At 39.1% G+C, this 20,341-nt stretch overlaps 1 protein-coding gene across 2 annotated transcripts in view; it reads left to right on the forward strand.

Moving 5' to 3' along the window:
* The window catches only part of alk (ALK receptor tyrosine kinase), a 453,640-nt gene that overhangs the window by 331,825 nt on the left and 101,474 nt on the right, over positions 1-20,341 (forward strand). For both annotated transcript variants that reach the window (XM_066675096.1, XM_066675104.1), the window contains one exon: positions 9,196-9,323. In XM_066675096.1, coding sequence (XP_066531193.1) covers positions 9,196-9,323 — 128 coding nt within the window. The remainder of the gene's footprint in view (positions 1-9,195; positions 9,324-20,341) is intronic.

Genomic DNA, 20,341 nt, shown 5'->3' on the forward strand with positions numbered 1-20,341 from the left:
GATGTCTCTAAGAGAGTGGACAGTGAGTGGACACTGTGTTTAAAAACTCCAGCAGCACTGCTGTGTCTGATCCACTCATACCGGCTCAACACACACTAACACGCCACCACCACGTCCGTGTCACTGCAGTGCTGAGAATGTGCCACCACCCAAATCATACCTGTGCTGTGGTGTTCATGCGGGGTCCTTAGCTTTGAAGAGCAGGGTGAAATGGGGATAAGAAAGTATTAACTTGCTACAGGATTAGTTATCAGTACATCTGCATCCGCGTCTGGCAATGGCTTAATGTTCTAAGAGTCCTAATGTTTACAGCCCTAGACATCTTTATAGATATCTAGGTATTTTGATGGTTTTTTTTTTTTTTTTGTAAACTGTATTAAACTTTACTGACCTGTTTTCTGTAACTTTTGATTGTACTTTTCTTTTCAAGTATTACTACCCACTAGCTAGCTTATAAAAAAGTTAACACAGCTCATCTGACATCCTATGAGAAACACTGGAGCACGGTACAACTGTGTTTACATGTTTGTTTGGTGGGAAAGAAGCATCACTCTGTCCTTTTTGCCTTGAGGTGTTGCCATGGTGACAGAGTCCTCAGAAATGTGTGATGATCTCAGACAGATGTGTCCCAAAATATATGTCTGCGGTGGTCAAAATGCAGCAAATGTAGTGTTGGAATGAAGCATAACAACAGCATGAAACAAACATTATTATTATACGACATTATGAGACAAATATTATTATTAGACGAATAAAGCAGGTTTTAATGAAATTAAAGTTTACAAATGTAAATCTAATTAAAATAAACAAATCAAGAATTTTGAGTTTTGTATATAGTGAAAATGAAGGGTTTTATGCATCTATTTTTAATGATAAAATATCTGGAGGGCTGACATTCAGAAGGACCCCATTCCTACCCAACCACCCTCACTCTAGACCCTCAGCCTTGGTTTTCTACACTTTCTTCCCACTCATGTCTTGTTATTGGAAATTCAAGGCCTTAATTCCCTATAGTCTTAGGTGAGCAATGTCTTAACCAAAAAGTGAATAAATAAATAAATAAAATTAAAAACAGGGTCTGTTGATTGACCAGTATTACAGTCATTTTGAGGGTAGACTTATCATTACTTGCAGAGCTGCCCATGGAGGTACGGTTCAGTGCACTAATGTGTGTGTTATTACTAATTTGAGAGGGAAATCCAAATGGGGCGCTCTCTAAAATCATTAATGAAGCAACCATTGTATGAAAGCAGACATCAGTGCTGCCAGCCATGAAGGGACAATAAGTCTGCACCCTAAAAGACTGCAACGGTCCCCTGGCCAATCAGAAACCTGTCGGCACATTTTTTCCAAGCTGTGGCTAAATGTGAGCAGACTTTAGAACAGGAGCTTACTTACTGCCAAAAGGCAGATAATCAGGCTTGGAAAGGCTAGCAAAAACTGCAGTGCATGACGAGGAGTTTTCCTGTGTTTGTAGAAGAGATTTAATAGTAAAAGTCTCATTTAAAGTTAATATTGAGGAAACAACCTTCACAAAGCTACATATAGTTCTGCAACTTGCCTTTTTAAAGCTCTTAATTTAGAGGTAAAATATAAGTACAAATGCAACTACGGGCATTTATATGTGACTGTGCATACTAGAACATCTAATGAGTTAGATATGCTTTGAGGACACTTGCTCAACCAACATTTCCCCTGAAGTCAAGTTCATTTAAAGGTAAAATCCCACTACGCCCCCTTCTTTGCTGCAGTAACATTTTCAGCTCTTCTTGAAAGGCTTTAGACTACAAATTCTATTGCCAAAAAATGTTGGGACATGTGCATAACTGTCACATCACCTTTTCTGTTCTGTTCTGTTTACAATTTTCTGTAAATGTTTGGGAACTAGAGAGGAAATTACCTGTAGCCTGAAAGTGAAAATGTTTCCCATTCATATTTGGTGTAGGATTTCACCTGCTCAGCAGCTTGGGGTTGTGTTGATTGGCCTTGCCTTAGTGAAATAAACAAGGCCTTCCCCTGAACTGATGTTGTCTGGATGGCAATATGTTGCTCCAATTCTTGTGTATATCATTCAGCATTAACAGTGGCTTCCCAGATATGTAAGTCACCCACAACAAATGCACTAATGCATTTTTTTTTCTTTCCTGGAACTGGGTTTTGTAAATGTAGGAATATTTCTGTTAGTATTCCATGGGTTTTTACCAGTGCGGCCAGGCACTTCATTGTTGGGTGATTAATATTGAATTGCAAGCACCACTCCAACATAGGCAAGGCAAGGTAAGTTATTTATAGAGCACCTTTCGTACACAATGACAATTCAAAGTGTTTTACAGAGCAATGGAGAAAAAATACAGTAGAAGAACTGAAAAGGTAAAAGATAGTAAACCCAATTAAAACACTATTAAATAGAATTAAATCAGATTATATTATTTAAAAAAAAAACGATCAAAAAGCTATTCAAGTAGAATTTAAAACACTTTAAAAATAAAGAAGCCAAAAAAAAACAGTGTAATAAAAGAAAGGACATAAATTAATGCTAAAAAAATAAAATGAATAGATCTACGTCTATACATCTCTATTTTAATCTAATTGCAGTGCTACTCAGAGGCACAGGAGAACAGAAAGGTGCATAGGCCAAAGGGAATGTGCAATGCCAAGAACTCAGTGCCTAATGCATTTAAACGCCTCTAGCTGGTATTTGGCATGAGGCATGCTGAACTTTCACATTGCTATTAATGCAACTGATTCTTTATCTTTTTTTTTACTTATAAAGACAGAAGTAGTTCGATTTTAAAGTTTCTTATGCAAAATCATACTATTTCCCTGTCATCAACTTCTTGGTCGGCAATCACTTTATTAAATGCTTGTGAAAGAAGTGAAAGAGTGAAAAACTCAGTGAAGGACAAGCAATCAATTAAACTGTCTTTAGTTGAACCTGGGAAACCACTAGGTAACCACAGTGGATAAATGCTGCTAATTTAAATGAATGGGACAGTAAACAAAGGCGTGATGCACAATGACCACAGTGACCTTAAAATTGAGCTTGAATCCAAACAGAGTGTGTTCTTGGCTGTAGCAGCCAGAGGAGATTAACCAAATTTGAAACAGTCGATGAAACCCAGGCAAAGAATTGGCCTCAGACGGCACCGATTCGTGCTCAAGAATTGAAGGGTATTATTTTGTAATGGTCAAGCGTCCATTTGAAAGCACACATGCTGCAAGGCCAGTGCCAGCCAACTCAGTTGGAATAATGATATGAGTTACAATGAGAATCATAATGAAAAATGGTATCGGCTATACTGCTTATTAGTCATGTTAATAATGCTCGCATGAGAGGTTTTTATTTAGAGTTGGAGAAAGTCCCAGGGGACACACCATTAATTAGATCAAAATGTTTAATTGAGGTGCTACACAAAACCAGAGATGCTTATCACACTGAAAGGGAAAGAGGATTGTGAGGATTTTGTTTTTCCTCCATTTTTGTCTTTCTCTGTTTTTCATAATATTAATTTAAGAATTCATTAGCTCTGATAATGAATGCAGTAATTAGTCTGGGTGTTACTGAACTTGCCAGATTGAGATGTAAAAGCTCATATGTGTTCATTCTGTGTTCACTTTGACCTACTGCAGAAGGTTAGAGTAAAAAAAAAATCCAATATGCATTTATTCCATTAAAATTAAAAGTAACGGTCAAGAAGGTCACTCAAACTGATAGGACCGGCCACCCTGCTGATAAGAAAGGGCTTTTATTGTATAAGGGGTGTATACCTTTGCCAGAAGGGTTTTGTGGCCTTTCAGAATTGGAGCTTTATTTCTTTCTATACTGAGTCTATTTGCTCATTGCCAGCTTTATTGTATTTCCTGTGCATTTATCCATTTCACTTTTTACACACACACACACACACACACACACGATCAAAAAAACATATATATATATATATATATAAGTAGTAGTTATATATAGTAATATATAGTAGTTGTAGTGGTGTTATTAGCGGTAGCAGTAGCAGTAAGAGCAGTAGTGGTAGTAACTATATCAGTAAGAGCAGTATGTGTAGCTGTAATAGTGGTAGTAACAGTAGCAGTAAGAAGTAGGTAAGTAAGTAAGTAGTTATAAGTAGTAAGTAAGTAGTTATAGTGGTGGTATTACTAGTAGCAGTAGTAGTAGCAGTAAGAGCAGTATGTGTAGTAGTGGTAGTAGCAGTAGGAGCAGTAGTAATAGCAGAAGTAGTGTTAATAACATTAGCAGTAAGAGCACTAGGAGCAGTAGTAGAAGTAGGAACAGTAAAAGTAGAGGTATCAGTATTTTAACCCATGCTTTTTGAGTAGTTGAAACTGAAAAATAATAACTATTTGGTTTGAGCCTTCCCTGTTCTCCTAGACATTGTGGTCCATAATTAATTTGCTTTATTTGCAGTTATTAGCAACTTATTGTCCCTTGGTTGTTAGTCTTGCAGGTGGCTGTAGAGGAAGGATGGACTTTGATTTACAAAACATTTAAATGTTTATTTAATCTTTAACACGTTAGGGCAACACCTAATTTGAGATGTTTAAATAATATTGCAATAAATGCATTATAAAACATAATATGGCACATATAAAATTGTATACTGTGTGGTGTAACCCTGTATAGTAAATTATAAGTTGTTAAAATTGCAAGAATTACACAATCAATCAATACATAAATAAGTAATTGGCTTCTGACTTCATAATGTCATGTTTCATAACACATCATAAGATTTATTCATGAGAGCACTGTAAATATTACAAGACACATATGGCACTGGTCCCGCAATGTTGTTAGGAACTCATGCATGTAAACATTAGGACTTAATAGCAAGTACACCAGCATGTATGTCTCATGTATGAATAACAAACAAACAAACAAACAAACAAATAAATAAATAAAGAATCCATGAGGAGGAAAATGTTTCATGTTTAAAGACATATTTTGGTTTGCATAATAGAGATATATTTACCACTGATTGCACAAATATATGGCAGAAAGTTTTAGATTAAATAAATTGTCATAAAAAATGCTAAAACTTCATGAGACTGGAGTTAGAGTTCACCAGCTTGGCAGACAACAAGCCAGCAGCCTTCCCTATTAATATTCAGTGTTAATATTTTAATTCGGTTATTAGTGACTGAAAACACGACACATGAATAGTAAATTGCATCAGATAAATGTAATGGGTGGGTTATAGTATTAAAGCATGTGTATATATGGTAAAACGCAACTGTGTTATGTAATGGTATATGTATGGTATGTATGACAAATATACTGTGGCATTTGCATAGATGGGTATTGAGAAACAGCACAAAAACTATGTTTGCCAAGTCATGTCATGTATTAAACACATCAGGTGTGATACCAGGTTGTTTATGGGAGTGGAATATCACTGTCATGAATAGCCTCTGGTGGCTTCTTGTTTATTTCCTGCATCTATGGCTTTATCTAGAGTGTTTTTTTTTCTTCTTAAGCTCCTGTTTGTTCATTTTAATTTGCATGTGGGATGCATGTCTGTATGTGTGTGTGTGTGTGTGTGTGGGGGGGGGGGGTCTCCTAGGTCGAGAGTGTGTGCATGTTCAGTCTCATAGAGATAGACCTGGACAGCTAAGAACATTATGACCCCACATTAATGATAACATATTGATTATTAAAATAATGCATACATCTCTGATTCCAAAATTTCAGCACAATAGAATTAGCAGAGGTTAATATAATGGGATGAAAAATGAAATTATCCCCCCGTGTTTCCTCGCTAAACATGAGCTTGAGCATCACTTTCAGCAGGAACTTCAGTCACTGTTGTAGCGCTAAGTTATTATTGTATGTAATGAATGACTAAAGCTGTTTTAAACTGCACCCCATGGTAGACAATTACTGTAGAATTTGACTGACTATCTAAATATGTGCTTAATCTAATGATAACAAATGCTGCATGTCTTCTGAGATCGGACTGTGTTGTGCAGATGTAAAGCCATGCTTAAAATATTAATATAAATATTAATTTCAATTTCAGCATTTTTCCATTTTCAGAACCAAAGGTGGTATATGAACAGTGCACATTGTTTCCCAATGTTGTGCAAACAAGGTTCATATATCCCCGCTGGTGAGTTGATGGATGTTTCTCAGGATGATGCATTTGGGTTCTGCAGTGTGTGAGGAGTTCTTTCACTTAAGGGCATAGCTGCTATGTTCCTCTGTACTGGAGTATCCCCTCATCAGAGGTCCCCCTCCTTTCTGGTTTCAGCGTTTCAGGAGTTCAGGGGCTGGGTCTGTGGTAGCAGGAGCAGACCTGTGTTCTCAATGTACCTAACTACAATTTTTTACTTCAGTAATTACAATTGTTTTGAAATAAAAGTGTTTGTAGTTGAGTACAGTTTCTGGCAAGACTTTAAGTTCTGTATTAGAAAATAGCGCCTGATATGTATTTAAAATAAAATATATTCTGTGTTTTTTATGAATGAGATATTAGGTAATATTCTATCAAATCTATTGAGAGTGGCCTCATACTTCAGTAGTTTTCTTTTTTTTTAATTATTCTAACATCCTTTGAAGGTTTTTGAGGTTTTAATTCAATTCTGTAAGATCATTGTCATGGGGGTTTCACTGAACTGTTTGTGCTGGAAGCAGATCTGCACCCCCCCTTCACTTAAGTGAAAGGACACATCCAACCCTGAGGAACCTGAATGCACACACTCTAAAACTTTAAAAATCACCAGGCGTAGTATATGCCCTGGGTTTGCTCAGTTCGTAGAGCATTTGTCCACAATGATGAGTAAAACCCGGTTCACAAGCCACCTCTGGGGAGTTTAAGTTGTCTCTTGAAATTGCCAGTTTGGATTCTGCAGTGTGGAGTTCAAAGTTGTGCCCCACCAGGGGAGTCCCAGCTTCCAATATTTACTGTCCCTTGCAGTCCTGGGGGCTGGCTCTGTGGTAGCACAAGCCGACCAGTGGACAGCACTTGACGGTATAATGTGTAATCGGAATATGTAACCTTTTGTGAAACCTCCAATATGAATATAATTATAAGAGTATGTGTAATGACTCAAAAGTGTTCGTAGGTGTAAGTGAATGTGTGTGTGTGTTGCCCTGTGAAGGACTGGCGCCCCCTCCAGGGTGTATTCCTGCCTTGCGCCCAATGATTCCAGGTAGGCTCTGGACCCACCGCGACCCTGAACTGGATAAGTGCTTACAGATAATGAATGAATGAATATGTGTAATTAACTGGCTAAGATTTCCAGTGAGACGTTTTTTTGCAAGAACATCACCCCACTCTCGAGAAAATATAAACCATTTGAAACAATGAAATGCTGTCAATGACTGAACACCCCCCAAACTGCACAGAGTAATCAACTCAGAGAGCAGGACATTGCAACTTTATTCTGTACCTCAATAACAACTTATTTTACGACAACAGCATCAGCAGCAAATGAGTGCTCAAAGCCGAACGGTTCAGGCTCTCGCTGGTGCTGATTCAGCACATCCTGATTGGGGCTTTAAGTAATGTGTGCAAAACTGTGTTCAGCTTTCAATAAAACATCCACTTAGTGCTGATTTATATTCAACCCAATTTCATCTGGAGCACCTTCTGTATTACACAGCCCTCCCTCTCTTCTCCTCACTTCTCTTCCCATATGTGTTCTCTTCACCTTTAATCTCCTCCTTTCATATTTTCTTCTCTTCTCATCTATTTTTGTCTCGTCTTGGCTCTTTTTGTCTCATCTCTTTTCTTCTCTTCTCTTCCCTTACCTTATTTTCTTGTCTTCTCTTATCATCTCTTATAATTTCTTCTTGCTTCTTTTCATCTCTTCTCTTCTCACTTCTTCTATGCCCTCTCCTCTCCTCTTCTTTCATATTTGTTTCTCTTCTCTTCTCTCATATTTCCTTCTCTTCTTTTCTCTTCTCTTCTTGTCTCATATTTGCTTCACTTCTTGTCTCTTTACATCTCTTCTTGTCTCTTCTCTTCTAGTCTTCCCTCATATTTGCTTATCTTCTCATATTTGTTTCTCATCTCTCTTCACATTGATTTCTCTTTTCTTCCTTTTCAGCCCTTTTTATCTGTACTGTTCTTGTCTATTTGTCTTTTCTCTTTGTGGCCCTGGTCTTCTCTTTTCTCTTCTTTCCTCTTCTCATATTTGTTCTGTTCACTTTTCATCTTTTCTCATATTTTCTTCTCTTCTTGTCTCTTCTCTATTAGTCTCATCTCTTCTTATATGTTCTTCTCTTCTCATCTCTTCTCTTCATTTCTCTTCTCATCTTTCCGTCTCTTCTAGTCCCCTCTCCTATTTTCTCCTCCTCTTCTCATATTTGCTTCCCTTCTCTTCTATTTCCTTCTCATATCTGCTTCTCGTTTCTCTTCATCTCTTCTCTTCTATTCTTTTCTCTTCTCCTTTCATATTGGTATCTCTTCTCTTTTTTTCTTTTCATTTCTAGTCTCCTCGCCTCACCTCTCATCTCCTTTTGTGTGTTATATAGTAGACCAGTAGCCTGAGAATGGCATTTCATTTTCATTCTTCTTTCTTTTAATTTATGTTCAGTGAATTGAACATTGGTGTAGATCCCACTCTGAGATTAGATATAGGCTCACAGCTGCAACAAACAACAGCCAGGTTAACAAAGAGGAGGGGAAAGGTGGGTAAAATGAGGGTGGGGAAGGGAGGGATGAGGGAGAGTAGGAGGGAGGACAAAAGAGAGGGAGGCAGTGATGAAGGAGGGAAGTAAAATCATTGGTTAGCAGCCTGGAGGCAAAGCAAAAGCTATTCAATTTGCTTAATAAAATTAGCCTGAACATTGAGTACATTATGGGAGGTGATGTTGGTCTAAGCAGTCAGAAAGCAAGCTCCTGATCCTCTCACTTCAGGGAGAGATCCCAGGGCACTGAACACATCTACCGAGAGCCCAAAGGCACCACCGGGAGCATCCACTTTAGTCACTACAGCCCCCCTGCCATAGGAAATGCGTGACACAGAGGAACAGAATGAACCTAAGATGGCCGAGGGGGCCGGCCTGGTCTCAGGTGCCCAGCCCTCAACCTCAGCCAGTTCCCCTGGAGCATCTGCGCTGAATCATGCTGAGGAGATTCTCCCCGGGCCGGTTCTGACCCCTTCTAGTCAGAGAAAGGCTCTTTGCCGCCCCTTCTGCCTGGTTCTGATGCTGATTCTACTGCTTCTCTCTTTCCTCGGCAGCTGGGCAGTGGTGCACCTCAGCCTGGGAGCCCGGGGCAAACCGTTCCGCATCTCATCCAGTTACGATCAGCCAGGAGAGCAGGAGACTGCCACCTATGACCACCTCTTCATCACAAACTGCACTATGGGTAAGGAATCTGTTTTTAGCACTACACCCTATTCTCTATTAGGATTATTGCAAATATGAATAACAAAGTGCCACAACACATGAATGCAAATAAACAAACAAACAAACAAAACAATGAATTAATAAATACACAGGGCATCAAGCTTTTCAAATTCATTACAGATACATTGCTTATAAAGTAATGAGGGTACAGTGAGGTGTAGTAATTGTATATTTTATACAGAAATGTATTTACTCTCGTTATTGTTGTCTTGGCACTGTTGTTTGTATTCTACTCTATCAGAAAAATTCACTCTGGTGGTACCTTTAACTTTAAATGGTACATTTCAGTTCCCTTAGTTAGCTTTTTCTATTGTAAAATTATTTTAAAATTTGTGTTGATTTCCTAGGCCTCATTTCAGGACTTGTTCTTTTTTATATTTGGTATTTTTTTATTTTACAAATTTGTATAATGATAGATTGCAAATATTTACATTTCCTTCTGAAGAAAAGAATGTAATGTACCTCTAGGGAACATAACTCGACTTTTAAAGGTACATTTACACTGTAAATTTAGTGACAATAATTTACCTCTACATTACCTTTTTATTTCAGTGAGTGAGAAACTGTATCTCTATTTATTCACATTAATATTCACATTGTACTTCCATCAGGGCACTGATAATTAGTGCTTACAAACACTAATATCAGTGTAGAATTTCTGGATGAACTGGAATGGGAAATGTGCACATATTTGCAGATACTAATATAAAATACATAAATATTCCAAGAAAGAATTTGATCGTACATTCAAATTACACCTGGGATAAAATTGAGGAGAATATAACATTTTAACGTAAGTGTATGTAATATTAAAACAATGCTTAATTAATATCTGTTAAATGTTCGGCTGTTTTTTTTATTATTATTATTTTAAAGAAAGTTTTACTGATAGTGATGTTGTTCTGAAATTATAAATAACTGTCAATAATTCTGAGCTAAAAAGGGAACATCTACAATTCTGGGGAACTGCTGTTTTGTCATTTGTTTCCATTCAGAAGCTTAGTGTGTTTAAAAAAACAAAAACAAAGGGGCTCTTTTCAATATGCTAGGCTTTCTCTCTCTTAAAAACTTAAAAACGTACAGACAAGTTCAACTTCAGCCATGTACAAACAACAGTCATTTGTTTTTCTCAAACATATTCTACCATTTTAACCGTTGATTGACACTTGGGCTTCGTAAATGCGTCAGACCAGCACACAAACAGACTGAATTTTATAAAATGTGTTTTTTGATTAGAATCATGGACATCGCACCATTTATTTTCAGTGACTGATTAGTGTGCTTCTTCTATATCAGAAACAACACAATCTGAATATTTCCATAAATAACATTACAGATAATAACTTTCTGGACATCTTAGTTATTTTGAGTTTGGCATCTTGCTCATTAGAGAGAATGTCGCAGTTGTAAGGCAGGTGACAAAAACTTATTATGCATTCTTTAGGGGAGAGCGAATCATGGCTGGATTTATAGCTCGGGGACTGATCCACTTCGCTAATGATCTGTTCCTTTCACTGTATACGGAGCAGGTTTTGCAGTCCCGTAAGTGAGACCATTACAGAAGGCTGAAGTGTTTATGGGGCCGGCTAAAGCAGATAAAAGTGCGATATGGTCCGCGGTGAGATTTATTGAAGTGGCCACTCTTCCTTTGTCTTGTAAAAAGCACACTCTCTTCAACGGCAGCTTTTATGAGGAGCGCAGCCCTGTGGAGCCTCCAGGAGCCATTATCTGGTGTGAGCTAGCATCTCAAAGCCCATGATCTCCTGCCTTTTAAAGGGCTATAGTCTTCTGCTATTTTGCTTTGGGGTCACTGTCCGGAACAGACAGCCACAAAAATATCCGATAATACATCTCAGCACTCAGCAGACATAAGGGAACCATGGGCAGATGTTTTAGAAATCACACTAAATTCCAGTTTTGGGCTCAGTATGAGAGAGCCTTGATGTGCAACACTGGAGCACTGAAAGAAAACAGGTCAATATTAGAATAATTTCTTATTAGTGGGAACTTCAGACTGCAGAGAGAAATGACTGTGGGATTTGTGGCTTTTATACTTATTTGCAGTGTCGTTTTACATACTAATAATCCATTTTTATAATTGACAGCAGAGTGAATCCCAGCTGTTGAATTTTTACAAAGAAGAAATGATTAGACTGATTTCAGAATGCCATAAATGGTTCATATCTATGGCCAAGATACAAACTATTTTGCTCAGCCTGATGATGAATATATATCCAGCTCACGCTCCAAAAGCTGGATTTGTGTGATAACTAGACACTCAAAGATGCATTAATGATATTTACGTATAGAAAATGCTCATCAGCTGTTTTTTAATTGGACAAGTTGGCATTGGTCTTAAGTTATCTGGCTGGAAGTTCTACAGTTTCGATGTTAGATCTAGAACAATGCACTCAACTGCATTAAAGTGTGTGGTAAACAGTATTGTGAGGTTAATAAAACATTGTGATGCTGTGTTGACATGTTGTTGTTGATAGCAATGGTCAACTCGTTGTGCATGTAACAAGAAGGACCCATCTGACCCATGTCTGCCAATACTGACATCACTACAGGGGTTGAAAACATGGTGATGGACATTTTGATCATTCAAGCTGTGAATCTGGCCCAGTCATGGTCTTGAGCACTGTTCCATCATTGTGGACAGCAATGCCCTGACATCACATTAATGACCATCTCAGCAAAATCAACAAACTAATTTGAGTATGTGTATTACTGATTACACTGGCCTTTCACTATGAGCTTTTACCTGAATTGGTCAAGTTTAGGTGTTTGACCTGTATTTTAAAGTTTGTCCTTCTCTGAATGCCGTACCAGACATTGTTGTTTTGCTTTGTGTTGTTCATGAACATGCATTGATCAGTTTTACACTTTTAGAAGAAGAAGCTATTAATTTATATATCTGAAAACACATCAGGGTTATCTCGCAACGGAAGGCAGAATTCCAGTTGTTAAATCCGAACCCTGTCTGATACAAATGATTAAATGATTAGACTCATCTTATAATGCCATCCATAAACAAGATTAATCAGTATCACCTTCTTAGGAAATTGATTAGGTACTAAATATTGACTGCAGACTAATTATGAATATATAACCAGCACAGTGTCAACAAGTTGGCACTTAGGGTGTGCTTCCTAAAGCAAGGTTTCAGAGCATCTGTGTCCAAGAAGACTGTCCATAAAAATGTCCTTCAGTTCTTTTCTATTCCACACTCATCCAGAAAGCACATCAAGGTTCACATGAACTGAGCATGACGGTCACATAAACACAGAGTGAACATGAAAATAGAGTGAATTTTAATCATTTTGTGGCTGGAGGGCGTGAGTGCAGAGGTAACAGGGGGCTAACAGGGGATGGGAGTAGTATATGTTTGATAACTTTTGGGTGTCAGTGTCCTTGTGCCATGTGAAGGACAACTTTGTTGTAAAGAAAATGGTGCTGCTTTCAAAAGGAAAAAAAAAAACCTGAAATCAGCTTAAAGCTTGTTAAAGCTTTTGTTCTCTCTCTCTCTCTCTCTCTCTCTCTCTCTCTCTCTCTCTCTCTCTCTCTCTCTCTCTCTCTCTCTTTCTCTCTCTCTCTCTCTCTCTCTTTCTCTCTCTCTCTCTTTCTCTCACTCTCGCTCTCTCGCTCTCACGCACAAACACAACAACATATAAAATAGCAATACAAAATCATAACAGATCATAAATTTATATTTATATCTATATATCTAACATATTTAGATCTTTTGAAGTTTTCATTTGCCAAATTGTTTTCAGTTTTTGTTTTTTTTCCAGTGTATCCCACATACAGTTTGACAAAATACTGTGAATATCCAAGTCTGCAGTCATTAAATGTCACAGTGTTTCTGTGAAAATCTTGACTTTAATAATCACCTTCTACACAGCTTGCTAATTCTCTATTGTTAAGGGTTACATTCACACCCAGTCTTTGCTGCTGGAAGTTACAGCCTGAGACTAGAAGCCAGGACAATGTTGCATTAAAAATAACATCTGATAAATATTTTACAGCACAAAAAGTCTGTCATCTGTTACATTTGAGCAGGCATATACTCTCTGGTCTGGATATGTTTTTCATTTTGCTGCTGTCATAACACTTGTAAAAAAAAAGTGCTATTATAAGAGTTTTTTTTCCTATTATTTCTTGTCTGTGAAGCTTTATTTCACATGCTACAATTACTTGCCAAATAAAGTGTGGTCTGATTGATCAATAGCGGTATAAAATAAATCACGTGTAAATCAACTTTTTCAAAGTTACAAGCAACAGCTGAGCTTCATTTTCACCTCAATTGTCTTTCAATAAGAAATATACTCTGTGTATGAGGGATCTGTTATTAGACATCTACTGACAAACTTTCAAAACTAACCAAGCAAAGAGTTCATGACAGCTGAACATTGATTAGTTCAAGAAAAACATCCCTCAACGTTTGAGTACATGGCTTTAGACCTCTAACTGCCTCCTCTCACTTCCCCATTTCTACTCTGACAATTGTTGCTCAGCGCTGATGTCAAAGACTCCCTCCATGTACATACAACACAACTTGTGTATTCCCTTTTTTTTTTCCCTTCGTTCCGGCTCCCTTGCACTTCCTGATTCAATAAGTTTGAGGGAAATTGCGCGTGTGGAGCTGGTGGAGGAACAACACGCTGCTTGTCATGCAAATTCACACACAGACAGATCTCTAATTGTTCTTGGCTTCTGGAGCTCAACAAGTTCCCTGTGTTCACCCAATCAAATCCCACAGGGTCAGGCAGTCTCTCTCTCTCTCTCTCTCTCTCTCTCTCTCTCTCTCTCTCTCTCTCTCTCTCGCTGTCTCTCTCTCTCACTGTCTCTCTCTCTCGCTGTCTCTCTCTCCTGACTAGCGCACTTCCTTGGAGCACGCTGTGTACTTTGTTCCTACTGCATGTTCTGCTCTGTCCCTTACAGACAGACACACACACACACACACACACAAACACACACACACACACGTGCTTGCTATAACAGATATTAGCAGATTGACATGCTTTACAGTCACATTGTGTTCCTCTAGCACCTGCCAGCTCAGATCAAATTACTTGCCACCCAGCAAGGTGTAGGTTTGATGTACTGAGTCTCTGAGCTTATTCTCAGTGGGAAGGAGGAGTAGGGTGTGTGTGTTTGTGTGGTTGTTAATTAATTTTTGGAATGTATAAACTTCGTATTTACTGCTTGTCTATTCACCATTAACTTTTCACATCATTTAAAGTGCAGTGAAATGACATCTTTAAAGGGTATACAGATGTGAGGTGGTTTTCACCAATCAACCACAAGATTAAAACAACTGAAAGGTGAAATGTATTCAGCTGGGGTGTATTAGGCATGGGATGTATTAGGAATCAGGTAAAAACAACAGCTCTGGAGAAACATAAGGGTCTGAGCCACATTGGAAAAAGCCAAACTGCAAAGTCTAGATGACTGGGTTAGAGCATCTCCAAATGGCAGGACTTGTGAGGTGTACAGTGTACACAGTACCTGCCAAATGTGTTTCTAAGAACTGAAAACAGTGAATTGGTGAGAGGGTCATGAGCATTGGAAGCTCACTGATGTAAGTTTAGGGATGGGGCACTCAGCCCTGTATGAAGCGAAGCTGGGAGCTTTCTCTAAGGTCAACTTTTTCAGCAGTATCTGCCTCAGTAGCTCCACTGTGGGGTCGGACCAGATGGGCTAACCTTTGCTCCCTGCATTCATCAATGACCCTTGGGTTCCTGAGACCCTTTCACAGATCACCAAAGTGTTGCAGTTTACATGTCATTGGTTTTAATCTTATATCTGATCATGTATATAAACGTCCTTTCTATTTATCCATTGATGACCATATTAAATAAAACCGAACTAAGAAGAACAAATATCTATGGGACATATGCAAATCCCTGTTCAGATCTAACAGTAGTATTTTCTAACATGTATATCCATCACACATGTAAGTACAGCTCTAATACCATTTATAGCATTTGGTAGACACTCTTTTTCCAGAGTGACCTACGACCCTGATCTACTTACAAATGTAAGTGGATGTAGTGCTAAAGAGTGTTGCCTAAGGAGGTTTTTTTGATATAACAAATGTTTTCCCCCAAGTTGGGATATAAACTTTAGTCTGCTGGGTAGAGCTGCCCTGCACTATTACAACAGACACATTTCACGCAGCTTGTGCTGAAGTGATCATCATAAAAACTTTTTATTTGTATTAGATTGCGGCGTTTCATCTGCGTTCAACCAAAAAGTGTTTATAGTCGTCTCTGGAGGTCAGACATTTTATTTTTTTTTTATTTTTTTACCTCAGGTCTTGAATAATTTGCGTTTTATGAGTGGAGGCGCAGGTCGTCTTGTCATAAAATGTTAACTCGCTCTGCATTTGTTTCTGTCTGACTCATCTGCTTTTGAGGGCCCTCGGGCAAAACCTGATTTTGATCACAATGACACCATTAGGAAAAAAAAAAAGAAAAAAATAATCTGGTGGTAGAAGTGAAGTTGGACGTGAGTTTCAGAGTTTGATGAGATTCATTTGTATTCCCAAGGCCTTGTCTCTTTTTGAAGTGCATGAGGGAATGTGCGTAGCAGACACGGGTCCTTTACAGTGCGGGGGGTGGGGGGGGAGGCATTCAGCCGCTAATCGCTGCTCCCTATTAGTCAAATGACTTCGGCAAGTGTATGTGTGAGAGGAGCTCCTTCTCCTCGCTGATTCAAGGTGCCTTTCTAATTAGCCCTTCTGTCATCAGGCTAAAGGGTGAATCAGTCCAGCAGAAAAGAGCAGCTTCCTCGGCGCCATTGATCACTCCGCACAGACTGGCTCCTGAATAGAAAGCTGTAAAGGGCAGCTGCGTCTAGAGCATTCTAAACTCTGAATCATATATACACTCTTTATTTACTACTGCCAAAAATGGGATGAGACTAGGAGACTAAAGATGATGAATCTCCTCAGAGCCATAGTGAGATTGGCCTACTCCTGTACATTTATAGGGGGGTTATATAAGGGGCACTTTGTAGTTGTACAATTACAGACCACCGCAGAGCAAGTATGATTTAGGTGGTGGACCACTGATGTTGTGGTAGTGTCTTAGTGTGTGCTGCGCTGGTACAAGTGGATCTAGTCCTTCATCAGTGGACACAGGACACTGTTGGCTGGATATTTTTGGTTGGTGGATATTGTCAGTCCAGTACACTGCAGCATTGAGAATAATCCACCACCCAAATCATACCTGTTCTGTGGTTTCTTGCTCATGGGCCCAGCAGTGATGGGTACTGCAGTATCCAAAGTCTCACACCTTCAACAAATGGGCCATTAGCAGAGATGTCATTGCTCATATTTTCAATCCTCTTTGTCCATGGAGGTTTAGCTTGGAGACCAGGAATCAGGCTATTGCTCTAATGCATTTCTACAGCAATCCTTACATCAGGATTCAATTCTGCCTTGGAGAATGACACCAGGGAGTGATGAGAATCCGTAATCAAGGACATGCCTCAAAAGGTGCCAAAACGGGTTCTGTGGAGAATTGCAGTAGAAGAACCACATTGATCCCTAATAAATTGTTCCAAGAAGTGTAAAGAACCTTTAATTCATGTAGTGGTTTTGCCTGGTGCTACAACTTGAAAGTACAGTGTGGTTAATGTGCTTCGAAGTGTACATTGGCAAGTCATGATGTAATGGGATAAGTACTCAAATGCATTTTGGGGTTTCCAGGTGCTGCAATTATCCTATCACTGGGAGATTACCATTGCCAAATGTTGCTGAGACTTCGGGAGAGCACAGTCAGACATATTTCTCAACAAAACGCCATAACAGAGCTGGGTATTTAGTGCTTTCCTGCAAGTGTGTTAAACTGTTAACTGACTTTGCTTTGGCGACAGTTGTAAAGGAACTCGCTATAGCTTCACGTGATTTGGAGGAAGCATATGCTAGCTTTCACCCCTTCCCACTTGGAAGTGTCATGTGATTGTAAGAGCCCAGGTAGCCTGATAAACTGAGTAATTTGACTCTATTTACTGGCTACTGGCTACTATTTGGTCCATTAACTGTTAGGTTTGTTTCGTAAATTTGTAGCCGCACCACTTAAAAATACAACTAAAACACATGTAAAACAGACACAAACACACTTTATCATGTTTAAGGTTGTAGTGGGTCCGGAGCTTCACCCAGTCAGAAAACACACTTACAGATTTTTGAATAACCAGTCCTCCTACCATGTGTTTTGGACTGTGGAAGGAAAACAGAACACCCAGAGGAAACCAAAGCAGACACTGGGAAAACACACGAAACTCCTCACAGACAGTCAACAAAGGTGGGGTTTGAACCCACAACCCCAGGACCCTGGAGTTGTTTGACACTGACACTACCTGTAGCGACACCATGTTGCCCCAAACATTGAAAAAAATACTTATAATAATTTGCAAAATTTAATCACCCATTATGGTGATTAAAATACCTGTTGATAACACACAAGCAGAATCAAAAAATATCTCTGCGATGCATGTGATATTACAGTGGACACAGACAGCAGACTGAAAATGTCAGCATTCATGCACAAGATAGTTCCTTCAAAACATTCTTTGCAGTATTTCATTTCACAGCATCGCTCATGTGCTTCTTATTTGTAGATCGGGTTTTTTTTCTTTTCTTTTTTTATTATTAGTTTATGAAGCAGTTTGACTTAAGTGAGGAGTTATGATACTATGGCCTTTTAAAATTTAGTCTCACTATTAATTCAATGCATTCCTGCATCAAAATGTCACATACAACTCTAGTAATGGGCAAATTTGTGTAATTGTGCATTTTAAAGTAGGTAGTCCCTCTGGTACAATCAAGTTCAAAGGTTTTTATATAAACATCACCAAGATTAGAAAAGTGACACATTCGTTTTCCAAGTAACACAGTGATCCAAACATTAGCCATATTATCAGGAAATTGCTAGTTCGATCCCCAATAAAATCTCAGCCATGGTGCTAGCCAGCAGGGGTGTCTATGGGCTGATGTGACTGATCTGAGTAGTTTTCATTACCCTCTGGTGAATTATAGGTGATGTACATGATTTTAGCCTAATTCACTTTTTTTATATAAAATTCAGAGTGTATTTGGTTACCATTTGTTAGATCTTCAGTCTGTTGGCATGCTGGATAAAACACCTGGCTCTATAAATGGGAAACAAAAAAGATGCTTTGAAACCAACATAGAGTACTACAAATTTAAACATCTAGAGATATAAATAAATTTCTGTGGTAATTCAAAAACGTACAGTCAAGGTTAAACTTATACCACAAACAGGCTATAGTCAGCTTCTTACTCAGATATATCATTCCAAGAGGCGATTGCTCTAGGACTGCAAGGGAAGCTCAGCTTCCCCTAAAATGTCAAAAAAAAAAGTGATCAAATATATACTGTTGTGTGTACATGTCATTGAATAAATATGCACTACAACGCGCTCAACTTTTTTTCAGAATCAGCTTCTTATCACTGGTAAAGACGCAGCTTTCCTCTCAATCATTCCCTCAGTGATTTAAACAGCGCGGACGCTGAGTGTCCACAGAGTTCAATTGCGAAGCAGCAAAGGGCAGCGAAACGAGATGAGTCATTGGATAAATACTGGGCTTTGTCCCGCCCATCGGACGCTCAGCTTCTCTGGGGGTCTATGGGGCAGTGGGCTGGCCTCGGCTGGCCTGGACACTCAGCTTGTGCATGATGATTGGATGATCTGTCTGAGGCTGAATCCCTTTTTGATTGACAGCGAAATCAGCGATCCTTTGGTGTAAAGATCCGTGGGAGCACAGGCGGACACACTTCACATGGGCCAAGGCCGTTTAAGCAGCCTAGCTCTGCTGGCCATTGAGAGGACACTAGTCAAGTCCCTGGAAAAGACGCCTTGTTGGTACGACAGGGTCACAGATCATTTTCTTAAAAAGGAACGGAGGGTAGAATTTACATATAAATAAACTGACACATTTTATGATGTAGGCCAAAATTGAGCTTTCCCTCCTTGAAAAGACCAGCATCCGCCACTGACCATTCCGCCATTAAAAGTCTGACAATGATTTTGATATGTTTCTCCCAGAATAAACAATTTACTGTATTTCTGTATTTCGGGAAAACCATTGATTGCTGCAGTATTTTTGCTGTAAATTTGCATCACTTTTGATAGTGTCAGCCGAAGTTTAGGATCTATGCTATGCTTTTCTTACAACAACACCTGCAGTTTCTAAATACATTACAGCACAGATATTGCTCGTCATCAGTCAATCACATGGCGGAGTACATACATTTATTCTTGGTGGCAACTTCCCCCATCTGGGGTTTGAACCTCCAACCTCATGTTGCCGCATCGATTTCCCTGCCTACTAAAGCATGCAGCTTCCAGAGCCTAATGTGGTGTTAGAGCACTGCTTTCCAGCCATAGATAGGGTACGTGAGCATGGCAGGCTTTTCCCAAACCATCAATCATCCTCCCACAGGAGAGGGGCGAGAAATGAGCTGTGTGGAGAATGTACAAGTGCAGGACGGGGGTCTGGAGGAAGTCCAGTGGGGACACTACTTAGTGGATTTTGAGCAAAACTTGTTCATGGAAGGATACTCACTCAAGGGCACAGAGCTGGATTCTTCAGGAATGTTGAACAGGAAAAAGCTCCAGGATACTCAGACTTTACAGTGCAATTATGCCATGTAGTTTTAGGGCAGGGTATTTTATGAGTTTCTTGTGCCCTTACTGTCAAATCAGACATAGCTGAGAACGTTGCTATTTTAGGATTGACCTCCCACCTCCTTTAGATACCTATAAACTCTGAAAGAAGACCACTCTGTCAAGACCACTCTGTCAATGGATTGTTGACTCATTCAACGGGCTGAAACGGTGCTGTGTTGCTTGATTCTAAGGGTATTTTAACAAAAACATGACTCAGTTGTTTCATTTACATCTTAGAAAACTGTTATCTTGAGTAAAAGGGGCAGGGTATGTC

This window comes from Hoplias malabaricus, chromosome 1 (assembly GCF_029633855.1).
Source record: "Hoplias malabaricus isolate fHopMal1 chromosome 1, fHopMal1.hap1, whole genome shotgun sequence".
Lineage (NCBI taxonomy): Eukaryota > Metazoa > Chordata > Actinopteri > Characiformes > Erythrinidae > Hoplias > Hoplias malabaricus.